The following is a 21,159-nucleotide window of genomic DNA, read 5'->3' as shown; positions in this document are numbered from 1 at the left end:
TGTGAGACAGGATCTCCAAGAAGATGACAACAATTTGGGCAAGAAGCGGGGAAGGCCTGAGTGAACTAGGGCAGTGCCAACATAATTAGAAGGACACTGAAGGGACAATATTTATGACCTGGTGACTAACTGGACTTGAGGCAAGGAACAAGCGAGGTCTAGTGTCCGAGTTTCTTAGACACACCATTGGTTGGACCATGGTCCCAGTCATCAAGAGAGTGCCCAGGTGGTTTGTGCAGAGGAAGGGCTTGATTTTGGACAGCTCAATGATGCTGTTAAGTAGAGGGTTTGAGATACAGGACTGTAGTTTAGGGGAGGCATCTGAGATGAGATATATTTGGGGGAGTCATCAGCAGTGAGGAGTTAGAGGAAGCTGCTGGGTAGGAAGAAGACACAAGAGAACCTCAACATCTGGAGAGGTGTACAGCACAATGATTCACAATTTTTAAAGGTTATATTCCACTTATAGATATTATAAAATATTGGCTATATTCTGTGCTGTACAATATTTTTTGTATCTTATTTTATACATAGTATATTATACATATATACATAGTATAATAGTTTGTGCCTCTTTATCCCCTACCCCTGTCTCTTACCCCATTCCCCTTCCCTCTCCTCACTGATAACCACTAGCTTGTTCTCTATATGTGAGTCTGCTTCTTTTTGTTACTAGTTTGTTGTATTTTTTAGATTCCATCTATAAGTGAGATCCCACAGTATCTGTCTTTCTCTGTCTGGCTTATTTCACTTCACATCAACTAAAGCCTCTCCTCTTCCCCACCCCCCCCAAAAAAAAAAAAAAACCATTTTGCAAGAGTTGGCCTCCACTAGGAAAACTGAAGGTTTGTTTAACCTCTTTGTACTTTCCTTTTGAACCTATTTGTGTTTAATCAGACCCTCGACCCAATCTCTCACTGAGGCATTTCAATATCTTTTTTCTGTTAAGTCAGAGATAACCTTTAGCTATCCGTCCAAACTCCAAAGCTTGGGTTCACTGGGCCCCAAGCCTTTGCCCCACCTCCCTGCCCCCGGTAGCTCTGCCAGATTCTTGCAGCCAAAGAGTAGAGGACGGCGTGGAGGGAGCCGATCCCCACCCCCACCCGCAGCCCCGGCCAGGCGACTGTCCATCTGACCTCCAGCCTCCTCCTAGTCATCAGCCTGGTGAGTTCCCCGGGTCGGGCCGGCCTCCCGGCCCCCTCCCTGGAGAGGCACCATCTGGCAACAGCCACCCCCACCCACAAACCCGCGCGGCCGGAAGAAGACCGATCGCCTCTGCCACCCCGGGGACCCGCGCCCCGCGCGCACCCCACGGGGCCGACGGGGGCTGGGGACGAGGCAGGCGCAACGTTCAGCGTTCCCGCGGTCACGCGAGGTCGCAGCCGCGCCGCCAGCCTGTGCGCGGGGGCGAGGCCCCCTCGCCCGCACAGATGGCCCCGCGCAGCGCGGCCATATGACGTCGTGTCCCCGCCGGGCGGGCCACCCATTCACAGTCATGGCCTCTCACGCCCTGCTCTCTGAAGCCCGAGCGGAAAGGGGTTATTAGCATCACCCAGCTTGCGCCACGGAGCGTGGGGCTGAAAGTTGCGATTGCAAAAGTCCCGCGTCTGATCTTGGGCCTTATCTCAAATTGATAGCAGGAAGGCCTTTGGAACCTCTGCCAATTTTGAACAACCAGTGAGATGCTACAGCGCTGACAGGCCGTATGTGAGGACGATTTGAGCTGTATGTTTCTTAAAAAAAAAAAAAAAACTGTTTATAGAAGGAAATATTAAACCAAAGATTACTTTTCTTTTTTTTCCCCCTGTCAATTTGCCCATCTGTGTGTGGAACCACTGACTTCAAATCAGATAGCTGTTAGGAAAAAGGATAAAGATGCAGGCAATTTTGATTATCATTAGGACAGAGTTTGGGAAAGAGAGAAGGCTCTGAAAAGTTGTCTTTCCTCTCCCACATGAGTTACTTAAGTAAGGATTTTTTCTTTTCCGATAATTTTTCTTTTTCTTCTACCAGTTCACCAGTCACAGCCTCTGGCCTAAAAGTCCCAGCATAGAATGTTCCTGCCTAAATTCCACATATATGCATTAGTATACTGTATTGGTGTTTTTCTTTCTGGCTTACATACAATATTGTAAAGTAATTAACCTCCAATTAAAATAAATAAATTTATATTTTAAAAAAAGTTCCTGCCTGTGGAATTCAAGAATCCTTGCCAAACTGGCAGGGTGTCTTCCTAGATAGCAAGGAATAGCTAAGGGCCTGTCATTTCCTATAAGGGTACCCCAGAGAGGTCTTTTTCTCCCCCTTTTCTGGTGTCTGAATTTGAAAATGAATGTTATAGAGAAAAGACTGGTGGTTACCAAGGGGGAAGGTTTGGAGGAGGGATGAAGTGGGACATTGGAGTTAACAGATGTAAGTTTTTATATATAGAATGGATAGACAAGGCCCTACTGTACAGCACAGAGAACTGTATTCAATATCCTAAGATTAACCATAATGTTAAATAATATATTTAAAAAAGAATGTACATATATATGTATAACTGAATCACTTTTCTGTACAGCAGTAATTAACAACATTGTAAGTCAACTGTATTTCAATTTTGAAAAAGAAAATGGATGTTAGTTCTAATTTAGTGTATTTAGTGCATTTCTAAAAATACAGAGAAGGAAGATTGGCCTTTGAGCAGTGAGAGAAGGCAGTCGACACCATGGGCGGATCTGAAGGGCAGAGAAGAAGGTGACCTGCAGACGCCCAATGAGGGAACTTTCCGCCCCCTGACCAGCCTTGGGGGCTTGGGTGCTGGCATAAAAGCAGCCTTGCCTTGTCCAACCAGCCAGCTCTCTCTGGGAGTCAGCTAGAGCCAAGGTGTGGATGTTGGAGTGTTGTTTTTGTTCTCTTTTTTACAGAAACCTTGAAAAAAAAAAACACTGGTAAATTGATTGAAGATGTCTTGTGTTATGGCTTCTTTTTTCTTTTTTATGCATCTCCTCCTGCCACATTGCATATTTTGTTCTTACCTGGAGAAACTGTGTCCAGCCTTTCCAGTTCCGATTTTAAAAACAGCCTCTATTGGGATCTTACCAGGGTCTTAAGTCAGGTGTTTTACTGAATTTGCCCTATGCGATGACATATCTCTGTTGCCTTCAGTAGGTCTCCCCCATGACAATGTCTTCCATGAAGATTGAGTGTGTTTTGCGGGAGAACTGCCGCTGTGGTGAGTCTCCAGTGTGGGAGGAGGCGTCCAACTCTCTGCTCTTCGTAGATATTCCTGCCAAAAAGGTTTGCCGGTGGGATTCTCTCAGCAAGCAAGTGCAGCGAGTGACCATGGGTAAGGATGAAGGATGGGCCTGGATCTGCCCACACAGCCATTTCTTCCCTGGGGAGGGGCAGTCACCTAGTGTGTTTTTCCTCTGGGATTTGATTGTTATAGCTTATGCTTGAAAACTATTGCATTGTCACCCTTTCTGGATCCCCCACTTTGACCCAAGAGTAAAATCTGGATAGTCAATACTTTCTTCTTCCCCTGTGGGTGCTGTGCCACATTCCCTATCTTGTTTGGGATGGTGAGTCACAGTCCAAGAAAGTAGGCTCTTTCCTTAATACCTTCAAACACCAGCATTGAAAGTTGGAGACCCAGTTTGTGGCGCAGCAAAGGTTATCTACCTTGGGTCAGTCCAAAGCCTTAGTTTGCAAACAAATAAACAGCAGATATATCCTCTCTTTGAATGTGCAAAGAAGAGCTTTTGGACTTAGAAAGCACAAACCTGGACCTTCTGTTTGTTGTTTTAAATGGGATTCACAAGAGAGTTTCAAGCGCCTGTTAATGGCCCTGTGATTTTCCAAGGAGGGGTTTAACACCTTCTATGGCCCAAGGGTATGGGCTTCAGAAGTAATAAAGAAGTTTCTTTTCTTTATTGTGCTGGTGGGAAAGAGATACCAGGGTCCTGTGACCTTAGGACACTCTCTCAATTCAGAACTGGGGACTTTTTTTTCTTTTTAATGAGAGGGAACAGCTTTTAATACACTCAGGGACAGGACTGTGGCTAAAGGCAATAATGACCACTAGCGCCACCAGGTGGTAAAGAATCCGTTAGCACCATCAGATGGTAAAGAATCCGCTAGCGCCACCAGGTGGTAAAGAATCCATCTGCCAATGCAGAGGATGTAAGAGACACAGGTTCGATCCCTGAGTTGGGAAGATCCCCTGGAGGAGGAAATGGCAAACCAGTCCAGTATTCTTTCCTAGAGAATCCTGTGGACAGAGGAGCCTGGCGGGCTACAGTCCATGGGGTCACAAAGAGTCGGACATCACTGAGCACGTGCACACACATTCCCTGGGACAATTCACGGCTGGAATCCACTACTTTGCAGGGCTTTTAGCTAAGAGCCCTTCCCAAACACCCAGATGCTCCCAAGCACAGATTTGTACAGAATAGCTGCTTGCAAAATGTTTTCACCATAAATTCTGTCAATTTGTTTCCCTTGAGCAGTCACCACAGTAATCAATTTATCCACTTAAAAAAAAAAGTTTCCATGGAAAAATATTAAACCCAGGAAGCCTAAAATTTAAATATACAAAATAGAGTACTATAAAGACAATGTGAGTTTTAAATCACTGTATCTACATTTCTTTTTTATTTTTTTACTGTGCTTACTACCAAAAAGGATTTGAAAAGAAAATTTCAATTGAAAGTATACAAAATATGTCCCTTAAAAAAAGATAAGTCCTAATTAAAAAGAAAAACAAGACAAGCCCTTTTTTGGAGAGAGAGATGATGCAAAACCCTCTTGCTAGAACAAAACACAATTTTTGTCTCTGAATTTCCTGAAGATCAGGCAAATTGAGTATCACTTCTTCTGTGTCAACTGTCCTGGTACACACACACACACACACACACACACACACACGCTTAGGAACCTCTCCTCTGAACCTGCTTTGGTGCCTGCCCCAGTGTATGGTGACTGCTGTGGTTTGACTTCTCTGCTTCGCCCACTAGGCTGGGAGCTGGACTTCATCCATCTTTCCATCCCTGATGCCCAGAGCAGCACACAGAGTTCATGCTCAATGAATATACTCGGTTATGTAGCCTTCACTGTTCAACAGAAAGGAGGGAGCACTCCTATTGTCAAAGAGCTGCACACACCTGGATATGCGGGATAGTGTGATGGCTGCAGTGTGACTGCTGGCTACCTTCTAACTGCTGCTTTTGCCTCTGCAGATGCCCCTGTCAGCTCTGTGGCCCTTCGCCAGTCGGGAGGCTATGTTGCCACAGTTGGAACAAAGTTCTGTGCTTTGAACTGGGAAGATCAGTCAGCAGTTGTCTTGGCCACAGTAGATAAAGAGAAGAAAAACAATCGATTCAATGATGGGAAGGTGGATCCCGCTGGGAGATACTTTGCCGGTATGGTTTATTGTTAAAACCTACTTACTGAGATTTGGAGCTTCCCAGGTGGCTCAGTGGTAAAGAACCCCCCTGCCAAAGCAGGAGATGCAAGAGATGAGGGTTCGATCCCTGGGTTGAGAAGATCCCCTGGAGAAGGGCGTGGCAACCCACTCCAGTATTCTTGCCTGGGAAATGCCATGGACAAAAGAGACTGGAGGGTTACACTCCATGGGGTAGCAAAGAGTCAGACGTGACTGAATGACTTAAAAAAAAAAAAAACAGAAGAATATGACTTATAAAAGTCTCACAGCTGCAGTGGTAAAAGAAGTATCCATAATGGGTCTTGGGTTCTTCTTTTCTTATTACTTAAGTCACTTGTATCAAAAAAAAAAAAAAAATCCCATGAGAAAAACTTCATAGATATTCCTTTCAATTGCCGTCTGAGGCAGCCTAAATTTGTATGGTATTCTGTAGTTTAAATAAGTTTTAAGACAGGGTTATACAGTGATTGCTGTTTAAATTGGAAATAATTTCAAATTTACAGGAAAAAAAAGTAAGAACAGCACAAACAACACCTGTATAGCCTTTACCCGCTGCTGCTGCTAAGTCGCTTCAGTCGTGTCCAACTCTGTGGGATCCCATAGACGGCAGCCCACCAGGCTGCCCTGTCCCTGGGATTCTTCAGGCAAGAACACTGGAGTGGGTTGCCATTTCCTTCTCCAATGCATGAAAGTGAAAAGTGAAAGTGAAGTCGCTCAGTCATGTCCCACTCTTAGTGATCCCATGGACTGCAGCCCACCAGGCTCCTCTGTCCATGGGATTTTCCAGGCAAGAATACTGGAGTGGGGTGCCATTGCGATAGCCCTTACCTAGACTCACACTCACAGAGTCGGACACGACTGAAGCGACTCAGCAGCAGCAGCAGAAGACTCACCTATTAACAGCATTGTGTTCTGTCTGTTCTTAGTACATATAAACATTTTTCTCCAGGATCATTGAAAGTAAGTTGGATATATCATGTATCTTTACTTCTAAAATACTTCCCTGTGAGTTTCCCAAGAAAAAAATGATATATTCTTACATAACCACAGTACAGTAATCAATTCAAACAAGTTTAACATTATATAACAATTTTAGCTGATGCACTGCCTACATTCCAATTCTGTCAATTCACCAAATTCACCAACCTTTTTACATATATATTATTTATATATAATATAGTTTATTATTAAATATACAACATATTATATAAAGTGTATGCTATATATATTAAAATATATAATTATATAATATTTATATAGTTTATATAAACATTTTATATAAAAATGTTTTTAAGAGTAGTATTTTTCCTTCTAGTACAGAATACAGTCTAAGATTATGTACTGCATTTAGTTGTCATTTCTCTTTCATTTTTTTTCTTCTAGAACAGAACATACCCTTTCTTTTTTTTTTATGACATTGCCATAAAGTACTGAAGACTACAGTCCTCCCCAACTCTCCTCTGTTTTGATAGAACATTCCTCATGTTGTTGCATTTGTCTACTGTTTCCTTGTGATTAGATTGATGCTATATATACATTCATGTGGAGAAGGAGATGGCACCCCACTCCAGTACTCTTGCCTGGAAAATCCCATGGATGGAGGAGCCTGGTAGGCTGCAGTCCATGAGATCGTGAAGAGTCGGACACGACTGAGCGACTTCACTTTGACTTTTCACTTTCATGCATTGGAGAAGGAAATGGCAACCCACTCCAGTGTTCTTGCCTGGAGAATCCCAGGGGAAGGGGCAGCCTGGTGGGCTGCCGTCTATGGGGTCGCACAGAGTCAGACACGACTAAAGCGATTTAGCAGCAGCATACATTCATGGCTGGAATCACTGCACAGTTCTGTCCTTCTCAGGGTTCCCATCTGGGTACCATCTGTCCCCCATGAATGATACTAGTTTTGATCACCCAGTTGAGGTCTTCGATTTCTCTACTGCATAGTTACTATTTTTCATTGAGATTTATAAGCAGCTTGTGGGGTTTGTTAGTGATATATTACTGTGTAACAAATTACCCTGAAATTTGGTAATTAAAATAACAAACATCTATTATCTTCTGAAGGTCAAAAACCTGAATCTGGCTTAGCTGGATGGTTCAAGGCTATGTCATTAAATTGCAGTCAAGTTGTTTGGGGCTATAGCCTTGGAGGAGGCTAGAGTCTCTAAAGGGGTCTGGAGGATCTGCTTCAGAGCTCACTCACAAGGCAGTTGGCAAGAGGTTTCAGTTTCTTACTACGTGGGCCTCTCCATAAGATTGCTCAGGACCTGGCTTCCCTAGATCCGGTGATGAGAGGGAGAGAGGGAGGGAGGGAAGGGGGGAGAGAGAGAAAGAGAGAAAACACTCAAGGTGGAAGCTACAGTCCTATTATAAGCAATCTCAGAAATAACATAGCATCACTTCTGCCAGTGCTATTGGCCACATAATTATGGAGGGGACTAGACAAGGGTGTGAATACTGGGAGGCAGGGATCATTCAGGGCCATCCTAGAGACTGGCTACAACATGAGGAGACACTTTAAGTCCAAGCAAATACCCTGGTTCTCTTCAAAATTTCTCCCTTAGGTTTTATGTTACTTGATGATTTTTGCTTGAAGCCATCTTTAAGAAGATGGCCACAGAATGACTTATACACAGCTTAAAATGAATTTTAAGTCTATGTTGAAATTAATAATGCATTTCATATTTATCCCAACATAACAACCCTATAGTTAGCCAAGTGTTAGGTGCTCAGTTGTGTCAGACTCCTTGCAAACCCCTGAACTATATAGCCCACCAGGCTCCTCCATCCATGGGATTCTCCAGGAAAGAATACTAGAGTGGGTAGCTATTTCCTCTTCCAGGAGATCTTCCCGACCCAGGGATTGAACCCAGGTCTCCTGCATTGCAGGCAGATTCTTTATGTCTAAGTTACTAGGGAAGCCCAATAATTAGCCAAAGTTGATTCTAAATGCCTGCTGTTTCCACTCCCCACTCAGCCCCTCACATCATCAGCCATGCTGTCTGGCTTCATTCACTTTCAACATTGAAGGTAGGTAAGATCTGAGCAGGTGGTGTGAATAGTTTCCCATCTACCTGGACTTTATACAACCACAGATTTAGTCCAAGACAGGTTGAAAGATTAAAGCTGAGAATCCATTGGAAGCCCTTCAGCCAGTAATTTCTGTGGGATGAAGAAATATGATCAGATACCCTGCCTCCTGTTGAAATTGATTTTCTCTCTCCCTCTTAGCTATAAGTGTACAGCTCTGTGGCATTTGGTGAGACAAAATTATAATGTCCTCAGAGGCCTGATTTCTTAGCCTGGAGTCCCCAGTCCCTAGCTCTTAACCTTTGCCCTCTGGAGACCCCATAAAGTTGTAGGCATCAGTGTGAGTATACACACTGGTCGTGTGCATCTCTCAGTAGCATCGAAGAACCTTTTTCTACAGAGAGTTCATAGCTTTCGGCAGGTGTTGAGAGCTGTCCCTGGCCCAGAAACGGGTGAGGTCATCTGATAATCTGGATGGGGTCTCTTAGTGGTGGGTAGTACCCTGAAGGTATCCCAACACCCATGTTCTCACCTGTTGGGTCTCACTACTAGACAGTGATGCATAAACCAGGGCTCCAGGTTGTTCTTTCCCACTAAAGAAGAGCCCTTTCCAAGCAGTGGGGGATTCCCTTTCATGTTACAGACATCTCTTTCTGTGAGGCAGGTAGTGGGGGAAAGAGATGAATTGGGGAGGGGGTGCAGTGGAATAGTAACTAAACAAGCCCAATTGTCTTATAGCAAGAAAATAGGGAGGAAGGATTTACCCTGTCCAGCTTCCTATTCAGGCTTCCCAGTTTCAGTCCATTTTGCTCTCACTTACTCTTCTTTCAGATGTAGTATATCACAGTAAATGAGCTTTCCAATTTCTACATTATGTGAAATTCTACTCTGTCCCTGGAGATCACACTCAAATCTAAGTGAATTGTCCATGGGCACTTGAGTTAGTGGAGTGTTTTCTATAAATGTCACTTAGGTCCAGTTGGATGATGGTGTTCAGTTCTTCTATTTTTTTGCTGATTTTCTATCTACATGGATCTATTATTGAGAAAGGGATGCTGACATCTCCAGCCAGATTTATGAATTTGTCTGTTTCTCTCTTCAGTTCTGGCTTTTCCTTTGTGTATTTTAAAGCTCTGTTGTTAAGAGCAGGAACATTTAGGATTATTATGTCGGCTTAGTAAAGTGACCATTTTCACAGTATATAATACTCCTATTTATCCCTGGTAACTTCCTTTGCTCTAAGTATATCTTATCTGATATTAACATAGCCTCTGCAGTTTTTTAAGTTAATATTTGCGTAGTATGTATCTTGGGCTTCCCAAGTGGCGCTAGTGGTAAAGAACACGCCTGCCGATGCTGGAGATGCAAGAGACGCAGGTTCCATCCCTGGGTGGGGAAATCACCTGGAGTTGGAAATGGCAACCCACTGCAGTATTCGTGCTTGGAGAATCCCATGGACAGAGGAGCCTGGCAGTCCATGGGGTCACAAAAGAGTCAGACACAGCTGAGCGACTAAGTACACAAGCACACGCTTTGACTTAGAGCTACCATTTTGTTATTTTCTCTTCTTTCCCGCTGTATTTTTTTGTTATTCTGTTTCCCTTTTCTTGCCTTCTTTTGGGTTATTTGAGTATTTTATAGAATTCAATTTATTTATTGTGATTTTCATCATATCTTTCTGTGTGTAATTTTTTAAGGGCTCCTGAAGGGGTTGCAAATATATAGTTAATTTTTCAGTCTATCTAGAACCAATATTTTACCACTTCAGTTGATAATCACCCATTTGTGTTATAGTTGTCTTTATATACATAGGTTAAAAATCCCATCAGAAAATGTAATTTTTGCTTTCTATTATATTTACTCATACATTTACTATTTCTATAGCTCTTTCTTCATTCCTGATATTCCTTTTGGTATTTTTTTCTTTCAATATTTCCTTTCTATCTGAAGAACTTCCTATAGTGATTCTTTTAGAGCAAGTCTGCTGGCTATGAATTCTCTTAGTTTTACTTCACATGAGAATGTCTATTTCTCCTCTCTTCTTCAAGGGTATTTTCACTTAATATAGAATCCTACCTAGGTTGACAAATTAAATATTCATCACTTCCTTCTGACCTCCAGTTTCTCATGAAAAATCAATAGTCATTGAAATCATTATTCTCCTATAGGTAGTATGTAATTTTTCTTTTATTAATCTTAAGGATTTCTATTTAACCTAAGTTTTTGGAAATTTAATTATGATGTGTCTAGGTATAGGTTCCTTGGGCTGATCCTGTTGAGGTTTATTCAGCTTCTCAAAGGGCTTCCTAGGTTGGCGCAAGTGGTAAAGAACCCTCCTGCCAATGCAGGAGACGTAAGAGATGCGAGTTTGATCCCTGGGTCCGGAAGATTCCTTGGAGGTAGTTCATAGTTCAGTCGCTCAGTTGTGTCCAACTCTTTGAAACCCCATGGACTGCAGCACGCCAGGCCTCCCTGTCCTTTATCATCTCCCAGAGTTTGCTCAAAGTCATGGCCATTGAGTCAGTCATGCCATCCAACCATCTCATCCTCTATCATCCCCTTCTCCTTCCCGCCTTCAATCTTTTCCAGCATCAGGGTCTTTTCCAATGAGTCAGCTCTTCTCATCAGGTGGCCAAAGATTTGGAGTTTCAGCTTCAGCATCAGTATTTCCAATGAATATTCAGGACTGATTTCCTTTAGGATGGACTGATTTGATCTCCCTGCAGTCCCAGGGACTCTCAAGAGTCTTCTCCAACACCACGGTTCAAAAGCATCAATTCCTTGGAGGAGGAAATCAATCAAACCCCTTGGAGGAAGGCATGGCAACCCACTGTGGTATTCTTGCCTGGAGAATCCCATGGACAGAGGAGCCTGGTGGGCTACAGTCCACAGGGTTGCAATGAGTCAGACACAACTGAAGAGACTGAGCACACACGCACCCACCAGTTCCAACCTGCTTTCTATTAGGCGGCATTAAGTGTGCCCCTCAGTGGTCAGTCTGAGAATCAGACAGAGTCCTAATATCCATTAGCTCCATTCTCCAAGTCTTTTAGTATGCTAATTAGAATTAGATGCGTGCATGGACAAGCAGATCACAAACAACTTTATGAGATTGCATTCCTGAGCATCATCCCTCTTCACTAGCTTCTAGTACTTTCCAGCTTCCTGGAGCTCTCCTTTTCTTTCCTCCAGCCAGAAACCACCCACTTCTATGATTATTCTGCCTCCAGGGCCAAGTGGCAGGCAGAGAGAGAGAGAGAGAACATGAAAGCAACAGCATTGGAGCTGCCCTTTTGTCCCTGAAGCTTCACTAAATGGAGAGGAATGGCACCTTTGATTCCTGTAATTTCCTGTTGCTGACGGCTCTCTGCCTTTGCTGCCCTAGCTGCAAAATTGCCTGGGGGCTGATGCATGAGAAAATGGAAAAAAGGGAGTGGAATATAAGCAGGGGATTTCTTCCACTCTCTCTTTCTCTGAGCCGCAGGAGTGTTTTCTGCTCCTTGTGCCAGATTCGGAGGTTTCTCTTGGACCTCGTTCTGCCTGCACCACAGCGCTCACTTCCACGTTTCAGGCTGGGTTGAGTTCAGGCCGGGACATGTGCTGCACTGTGTTTAGTCCCTCACTGGAGGATAAAATGGAGAACTTGAAACCTCGCCACTGGTTAGGTGATACTTCAAATTCTGTGTTCTTCTCTGAGCCGACTTACATCACAGAGTTCTCAAAAAACTACGCTGTGTGTTTTGTCCAAGTCTTAGAGTTTGCTTCGGTGGTTCAGACGGTAAAGAGTCTGTCCGCAACGCAGGAGACCCAGGTTCGACCCTGGGTTGGGAAGATCCCCTAGAGGAGGAAATGGCAAGCCACTCCAGTATTCTTGCCTGGAAAATCCCATGGATGGAGGAGTCTGGTGGGCTACAGTCCATGGGCTCACAACATGACTAACTGAGCAACATGACTGAGCAACTAACATTGGAGTTTGCTCAGTGGGAGAAAATGAGGTTGGTGCAGATGTCTTGAACTAAAACCTCTCCAGGTAGTTTTAATTAGCATGGCAAGCAAGGTAGTTGCCATTAAAAAAACAAAGCATAGGACCCAGATTGGGACTGTATCTTCATTTCCTTGATTTCATCATGGGGAAGGAGCCCTGGTGAGAGAAGATGACACCTTGCACAGGCAGGATGCTGTGTGGCTGAGCTCCATGCTCTTTGGGTTTTGTAGGTACCATGGCTGAGGAAACAGCTCCGGCAGTTTTGGAGCGCCGCCAAGGGTCCCTGTACTCCCTCTTTCCTGACCACCATGTGGAAAAGTACTTTGACCAGGTGGACATCTCCAACGGTTTGGATTGGTCTATGGACCACAAAATCTTCTATTACATAGATAGCCTGTCCTACTCCGTGGATGCCTTTGACTATGACCTGCAGACGGGAAAGATCTGTATGTGCCTTTTCATTCTTTTTCGTGGTATCTTTTTCACATGCATATGACTAGTCAGCTGCTGCTCCCTTAATCCATTTGAAAAGGTCCTTACTTTTCGGAGAATTGCCCAATGTTATAATTCCAATACTGTAATGATTACCAGACTTGCCTATGCTGCCCGTCAAGCCACGGCTGTCAGCAGGAGACCTGGGTTCAGTCCCTGGCTCTCAGCCACGGCTTTCATGGCTTTAGCTCTCAACTCAGTATGGCCGCTATTGTCATAAGATGGCTGGGTCCTCAATCTTTTTTCTTGCAACCATCACTAGAAAGAAGCTCTCTGTAAAATGGATCCTGTTCTGCCGGCCGGTGTTTTTTTTTTTTTTTTTTACTTTGTTTATTTATTTATTTATTTTTAGTTTTTTATTTTTTTAATTTTAAAATCTTTAATTCTTACATGCGTTCCCAAACATGAACCCCCCTCCCACCTCCCTCCCCATAACATCTCTCTGGGTCATCCCCATGCACCAGCCCCAAGCATGCTGTATCCTGCGTCAGACATAGACTGGCGCGGCCAGTGTTTAAAGTCAAATAATATACAGCCGAATGGGACAAAAGAACAGAAAATCAGAGTTTGGGGTTGATATTTCTTATTTGTACTTTAGTTAACTAAAGGCAAATACTCAAAGACAAATTAACAACCGTTCAAAATGGAAAAATTAAAAAGGTAGTTACAGATTGTTCAACTCTACCACTGGGCTCTAAATGAGCCATAGTTGGAAGCTGGGATGGAAGGAATTATTGGGAGGAATTTAAAAGGGCATGCTTGAAACTTTCATGAAAGGTGCCAGACCACAAGAGCAAAACCAATCATAAAAATGACTTGAAAAATATCCTAAGAGTCTATACAGATTTAATCAGAAAATTTCCAGCATAGATGTTTTGCTTTGAAATATGTAGTGCCCTATTTCATGACTGTTTTTACCCATTTTACTTACACATGGTTTCAACATTCCTTCCATTATACCTCAATCTGATTACTGTAATGACTTGGATTGTATAGTGTAAAGTTCCTCTGAATTTTGATGTTTGTTTTATTTTGTATATTATGATTTTCTTTAAGGCCGGCCAGCTGGTTTCAAAATACCCCCTTTTTTCAGAAACAAGCCCTTCTAATATTTAGTTTCAATAAGGTGATTTTGGAGCATTTAATTGGGCAGAAACAGAGCCTTTACATCTTGCCAGTTTTTGTGCACGAACTATTTGCAAATCGGACCCAGGCCCTCGGCAGTGAGAGCATGGAGTCCTAACCACTGGACGGCCAGGGAATTCCACAAAGCAGGCAATTTTGGAAGTAAAACGGCAAAGGTTTAACTATAGACTGAAGTGTATCTGAGGTGGGCAGGCAGGGCTTCAGTTCAGGTAAGTCTCAAAAAGGTCTTTTGGTATTTTATTAAGAATTCTGCTTTCCTTTTTCTCTCCTCCTCTGAAAGCTTAAGAGAGCCGTGTCTGTATGCAGACTGAAGGGAGCAAATCCACCCCAAATCCTATAGTGAAAAATCCTTTGTTGAAGGATGTCCACTCATGTTTCTAAACTTTTTTAGAGTTAGGAATCCTCCTGAATCATCCTGCCTGTGGCACCCACTTGTCAGACCCTGGATAAGCAGAAGTAATCAGTATTTATAATCAACTTGATTGCTCATTGTTTGATGCTCACTAGTGAGTGACCTGTGGTTTTGGGGTGGGCGTGTATGTGTGAGTGTGGTTTGGTGTTGTTTTGGTTTGTTTTCTTTTTTACCATAGCTAACCGCAGAAGTGTTTACAAGCTGGAGAAGGAAGAACAAATCCCAGATGGAATGTGTATTGATGTTGAGGGGAAGCTCTGGGTGGCCTGTTACAATGGAGGAAGAGTGATCCGTTTGGATCCTGAGACAGGTAGGCCCACAGCAAAATGATAAATTCCCACCATGTCTAGAAAACACCAGACACTAGGGGCCAGAGAAACTTCCTTACTAATGAAGTTATAGAGAAATATATTCAAAGGTCTCAGTTGGATGATTTTGTAAATAAAGGCCAAAGATAAAGCAAATGTTATGGTCAGAACTCCTTTATCTGTAGAGGTAAATCTTTTTTCTCGAAAGAAATTGTCAAGAAAGATAGGTGAAACTCCTGGGAGAATTGACCTTCAAATCTTCTTTGAACTTTCCTATTGCTCGACAAGGGGTCCCAAAAGGTTGTGTAGTTGGAGATTTGCTAGAGCTAGACTTTGAATGAAATATTTGGTGATCTAGGGAAAAGACTCCAAACTGTGAAGTTGCCTGTTGATAAAACAACCTCATGCTGCTTCGGAGGGAAGGATTACTCTGAAATGTACGTGACCTGTGCCCGGGATGGGTTGGACTCCAAGGGTCTTCTGCAGCAACCTGAGGCTGGTGGAATTTTCAAGGTGATCTGGCTATCTCTTATATTTTGAGGGTGAGGTGGGAGATTTTCAGTTAAGTAACTCAGTAATTAGTGCTTTTTAGTACTTTCCAAACATAATTCTACTTGGCATTTTAAGCTCATCGTGCTAGACTTAAAAACATTTTATTTAGATTTTCTAGACTTTAAGTTAGGCTTTCCTGGTGGCTCAGTGGTAAAGAATCTGCCTGAAATGCAAGAGACGTGGGTTCAAGATCCCTGTTAGATCCCTGAGTTGGAAAGATCCCCTGGAGAAGGAAATGGTAACCTATTCCAGTATTCTTGCCTAGGAAATCCCATAGACAGAGGAGTCTGGCGGGCTACAGTCCATGGGGTCAACAGAATCGGACACAACTTAGAGACTAAACTACCACCACCACAGACCTTAAGTTATCTGAAGTCCAGGACAATGTGTTTAGCTTACTTTGGACAGTACTTTAAAATATTTTTTGCTTCAGTAGTGTTTGTCTAAATTCTATAAATCAGTAGAATAGGCTTAGAAAATCAATGTTTAAAACGCGCTGATAAGATTAGTCGATTGCTTTGATGTTACAAGAATATTTTCATGTTCTTAACTTTTTGGCAGTGAAATAAACACTGGTAAAAATTATAGACCTTTTGAGTTGAAAAGAAATGTAGAAATCCCTTGCTAAACAGATAGGAAGAAGATAGAAATAAATTCAGCTTTCAATCCCAATTGTAAATGGTTGCTAGTTGAATTATTATCATGTGAATAATTGGTTGGACCATAAATACCTAATCAAATAATTCTTTTTTATTATAGGAAATAAAACAAGGATAATCGTTGGCTAAATATACTATTGTGAATCATAAAAAGGCTTTTGGAGAATACTTGTGAATTACCTTGTATCAGAGTTTCTCTCTTTTCTTTTTTTAACAGATAACTGGCCTAGGAGTCAAAGGAATTCCTCCCTATCCTTACACAGGATGAGTGACATCCTCTTCCTAGTGGAGGAGACGTAGAGGACAATTAGAAAATTCTGGAACTGAAATTTCCATCTAGTTACCAAAAACGAAGCAATGACATTAACAGGATTAAATTTTTATTTACAATTTTTAAAAGGTAGAGCATTTCTAACGGGGTGACAGGTGGTCTTGATAACCTACTATACGGCCTTCTGCAAAGGTACTATAGAAATATAGGGGTGTTTAACTATCAATGAAGCTTCTTGATTCTTTGCAAATTGCGGGTGGAGTTGAGGGAGGGAGAAGAGACTGTATCTGTTCTTTACTCTGCATTCCATACTTACTATACCTAAAGCTTCAAAACACTAATAAACAGTAGTCTGGCAATGACTTATTGTGATTATGTTCCTTTTTATTTTCATCATAATCATATAAAAAATGCTGCAGAAAAATGTTTTAAATGCTGCAAAGCCAGCCTATCTTCATATTACTCTTCCTATATGTTATTTTACAAACTAAAACATTGCTAGAGGATGAGAATAAAACATTTTGGCAAAATGCATGGTTCCAACTGCCACTTAGATGTAGATGTAAAAGTAATGTATCACTTTGGAAAGAACACTTAAAAAATAGCTTTATTGAGTTATAATTGACCTACACATATTACATATTTAAAGTGTACAGTTTGATAAGTTTGACGTGTGTGTGTGTGTGTATTCATGGAACCAACACCTCAAATAAGATAATGAATCTATCCACTACCCCAAGACCTTCCCTGTGTCCCTTTGTGTCTTTCCTTTGGTCCTTCTGTATGCCTGCCCCCATCTCCAGGAAACCACTGATCTGATTTCTGTCACCATAAATTAGCCTTAAAATTGAATACTGTGATTTTTCAACTTCCTTTTTTTTTTTTCAATATTGCTTTAGCTCTTTTAGTTCCTTTGGCCTTCCATATAAATTTTAGAATCAGCTTGACTATATCTATGAAAAATCCTGGAGCAATTTTAATTGAAATTGCTTTAAATCTGTAGAACAATTTGAAGAGAAATGGCATTTTTACTATTTTGATTCTTCAAATCCATGAACATGGCATGTCTTTCCAATTATTTAATCCTGTCTGACTTCTTTTATCAGCATTTTGTAGTTTACAGCATACGAATCTTATACATGTTTTGTTAGATTTATATCCAAGTATTTAATTTTCTGGAGCTGTCATAAGTATCATTATTATTTAAATTTTTTGTTTCCAGTTGTTCATTGCTCACTTATGGGATTATGATTGGTGTTTGTAGGTTGACCCTGCAAGTGATGACTTTACTAAACTCACTTATTAGTTCTTTATTACTTCCTTGACTATCTCTAGAGGTTTTCTGAGATTCTTTGAATATATAATCATGTCCTCTGTGAGTAGGCAGTCTTATTTTGTCCTTTATAATATGTACATTTTAACTTCTTTTTCTTGCCTTATTGCACTGACTACAACTGCTGGTATTATTTTGAATAAGAATAGTAAGAGTGGATATCATTGCCTTATTCCCAGTCTTAGGAAAAAAGCATGCAGTCTTTGTTCATTAAATATGATGTTCAGTTCAGTTCAGTTGCTCAGTCATATCCGACTCTTTGCAACCCCATGAATCGCAGCACGCCAGGCCTCCCTGTCCATCACCAACTCCCGGAGTCACTCAGACTCACGTCCATCGAGTCAGTGATGCTATGCAGCCATCTCATCCTCTGTCGTCCCTGTCTCCTGCTGCCTCCAATCCCTCCCAGCATCAGACTCTTTTCCAATGAGTCAACTCTTCGCATGAGGTGGCCAAAGTACTGGAGTTTCAGCTTTAGCATCATTCCCTCCAAAGAACACCCAGGGCTGATCTCCTTCAGAATGGACTGGTTGGATCTCCTTGCAGTCCGAGGGACTCTCAAGAGTTTTCTCCAACACCACAGTTCAAATGCATCAATTCTTCGGTGCTCAGCTTTCTTCACAGTCCAACTCTCACATCCATACATGACCACTGGAAAAACCATAGCCTTGACTAGACGGACCTTTGTTGGCAAAGTAATGTCTCTGCTTTTCAATATGCTATCCAGGTTGGTCATAAGTTTTCTTCCAAGGAGTAAGCATCTTTTAATTTCATGGCTGCAGTCACCATCTGCAGTGATTTTGGAGCCCCCAAAAATAAAGTCTGACACTGTTTCCACTGTTTCCCCATCTATTTCCCATGAAGTGATGGGACCAGATGCCATGATCTTCGTTTTCTGAATGTTGAGCTTTAAGCCAACTTTTTCACTCTCCTCTTTCACTTTCATCAAGAGGCTTTTTAGTTCCTCTTCACTTTCTGCCATAATGGTGGTGTCATCTGCATATCTGAGGTTATTGATATTTCTCCTGGCAATCTTGATTCCAACTTGTGCTTCTTCCAGCCCAGCATTTCTCATGATGTACTCTGCATAGAAGTTAAATAAGCAGGGTGACAATAAGCAGCCTTGATGCACTCCTTTTCCTATTTGGAACCAGTCTGTTGTTCCATGTCCAGTTCTAACTGTTGCTTCCTGACCTGCATATAGGTTTCTCAAGAGGCAGGTCAGGTGGTCTGGTATCCCCATCTCTCTCAGAATTTTCCACAGTTTATTGTGATCCACACAGTCAAAGGCTTTGGCATAGTCAATAAAGCAGAAATAGATGTTTTTTCTGGAACTCTCTTGCTTTTTCCATGATCCAGAAGATGTTGGCAATTTGATCTCTGGTTCCTCTGCCTTTTCTAAAACCAGCTTGAACATCAGGAAGTTAATGGTTCACGTATTGCTGAAGCCTGGCTTGGAGAATTGTGAGCATTACTTTAGTAGCATGTGAGATGAGTGCAATAGTGCAGTAGTTTGAGCATTCTTTGGCATTGCCTTTCTTTGGGATTGGAATGAAAACTGACCTTTTCCAGTCCTGTGGCCACTGCTGAGTTTTCCAAATGTGCTGGCATATTGAGTGCAGCACTTTCACAGCATCATCTTTCAGGATTTGAAACAGCTCAACTGGAATTCCATCACCTCCACTAGCTTTGTTCGTAGTGATGCTTTCTAAGGCCCCCTCGACTTCACATTCCAGGATGTCTGGCTCTAGGTGAGTGATCACACCATCGTGATTATCTAGCTGTAGTAATTTGTAGATGGCCTTTCTCAGGTTGAGGAATTTGTGTTCTAGTTTACTTAGCTGAGAGTTATTATTATTATTATGGATAGATTTTATCCACTTTTTCTGCATTTGTTGATATGATCATATGGCTTTTCTATTTTAGACATTGCTATGATAGATTTTTATTCCTGGGATAAACCCTGCCCTGGATTATTCTTTTATATATTACTGGATTCAATCTTCTAAAATTTTGTTTAGGATTTTTGCATCTGTGCTCATCAGGAATATTTGTCTCTAGTTTATTTCTACTGTCTTTGTCTGGTGTTGATATCAAGATAATACTAGCCTCAGAAAATGAGTTAGAAAGTAGTTTTTCCTCTTCTATTCTCTGGAGAAGATGGTGTTTATCTATGGTCATTTATTCTATAAATACTTAGCAGATGCACCAGTGAAGCCATTTGGACCTGGAAATTTCTTGTTCAGAAGGTTTTTCAAACTTTCCTAAGTAATTATAAGGCTACTCAGGTTATTTATTTAATCTTGGTGAGGTTTGCTAGTTTCTGGCTTTCAAGGAACTGTTCATTTTCATATAAATTGTCAAATTTTTATGTGTTGTTCATAGTGTTTCCATATTTTTTAATAATGTCTATGAGGTTTGTAATAACATCCCCCTTTTCCTTTGGTACTGATTATTTGTGTCTTCTCTTTATTCTTTGTCTTTCCAGAAGTTTATCTGGTTATTAATCTTTTAAAAGAACCAATTTTTTATTTCATTGGTTTATCCTGTCTTCATTATTTTATTCCTTCTGCTTTATTTCTATTTATGTTTATTTGTATATATGTCTATTTCTTTTTCTAGCTTCTTAAATTAGAATCTTAGATTATGAACTTGAGACATTTCTTCTTTTCTAAAACAAGCATTTAATGCTATAATTTTTCCCTCAGCACTGCTTTTTCTGCAGCCCACAAAGATTGATATGTTGTATTTCCATTTTGTTAAGTTCAAAATATTTTAATTTCCTTGGAGACTTTCTTTAAGAGTGCTGCTTAATTTCCAAATGATTGTAGAGCTTTATTGTTATCTTTTTGGCAGTGATGTCAGGTTTAATTTCATTATGGTCAGAGAGCATACGTTCTATAATTTCAGGTCTTGAAATTCACTGATGTTTGATTTGGGACCTAGGTAAGTATTGCTATCTTGCTAAGTATTATATGTGCATTGAGGAAAATGTATATCCTGCTGTTGTGAGTGGAGTGTTTTACAGATGTCAGTTAGATTCAGTTGATGGTGTTGTTCAGTTTTACATCCTTCCTGAGCTTCTATCTTCTAATTCTGTTAATAAGAAAGGAGTGTTGAAATCTCCAAATATAATTTTGAATTTGTTTCCCTGTTCAGTTCTGACAGTTTTGGGCTTGTGTATTTTGGAACTCTGTTGTTAGGTGCATATACCTTTAGAATTGTATGTCTTCTTGGTGAATTGGCTCTTCTTCAATATGTAAGGTCTCTCTTTATCCCTGGTAATTTTCTTGGTTCCAAAGTCTCCTTTGTCAGTTTCTTTTGGTTCATATTTGCATGGTATATCTTTTTCCAAACTTTTATTTTTCAAGTACCTATATCATATTTGAAATGAGTTTCTTCTAGATAGCATATAATTGAGTATTTAAAAAATGAATAACTGATTTACAATATTGTGTTAGTTTCAGGCGTAAGTTAAGACATTTTAAAAAATCTTCTAATAATCTCATATTTTAACTGATGTGTTTAAACTATTTACACTTG

The 21,159-nt window shown here is 41.3% G+C and overlaps 1 protein-coding gene across 15 annotated transcripts; it reads left to right on the top strand.

Annotated features, from left to right (window-relative positions):
* The first annotated feature begins 862 nt into the window (after positions 1 to 862).
* RGN (regucalcin) lies at positions 863 to 16,645 on the top strand. 15 transcript variants are annotated; one of them, XM_070290185.1, is made up of 8 exons: positions 1,253 to 1,725; positions 2,665 to 2,868; positions 3,154 to 3,331; positions 5,223 to 5,405; positions 12,674 to 12,889; positions 14,672 to 14,803; positions 15,160 to 15,314; positions 16,230 to 16,645. In XM_070290185.1, the coding sequence occupies exons 3-8, from the start codon at positions 3,163 to 3,165 to the stop codon at positions 16,278 to 16,280; spliced, it is 906 nt and encodes a 301-aa protein (XP_070146286.1). In that variant the 5' UTR covers positions 1,253 to 1,725; positions 2,665 to 2,868; positions 3,154 to 3,162; the 3' UTR covers positions 16,281 to 16,645. The 15 variants fall into 15 exon arrangements, with proteins under 15 accessions (XP_070146284.1, XP_070146285.1, XP_070146290.1 ...); XM_070290182.1 differs by having other exon boundaries at positions 1,413 to 1,725; positions 3,151 to 3,331; XM_070290183.1 differs by lacking the exons at positions 1,253 to 1,725; positions 2,665 to 2,868 and adding an exon at positions 863 to 1,164.
* Positions 16,646 to 21,159: the final 4,514 nt, after the last annotated feature.

Source organism: Ovis canadensis, chromosome X (assembly GCF_042477335.2).
Source record: "Ovis canadensis isolate MfBH-ARS-UI-01 breed Bighorn chromosome X, ARS-UI_OviCan_v2, whole genome shotgun sequence".
Lineage (NCBI taxonomy): Eukaryota > Metazoa > Chordata > Mammalia > Artiodactyla > Bovidae > Ovis > Ovis canadensis.
Note: the sequence above shows the minus strand (reverse complement) of the source record. Positions and strands in the feature narration are given on the sequence as shown.

What these genes read in the sequence shown, in the direction of transcription:
- RGN (XM_070290183.1), top strand. Translation starts at nt 3,163, where the DNA reads ATGACAATGTCTTCCATGAAGATTGAGTGTGTTTTGCGGGAGAACTGC. An exon ending in CGCTGGGAGATACTTTGCCG is followed by an intron (nt 5,406 to 12,673) that starts GTATGGTTTATT and finishes TGGGTTTTGTAG; the next exon opens with GTACCATGGCTGAGGAAACA. An exon ending in AGGCTGGTGGAATTTTCAAG is followed by an intron (nt 15,315 to 16,229) that starts GTGATCTGGCTA and finishes TTTTTTTAACAG; the next exon opens with ATAACTGGCCTAGGAGTCAA.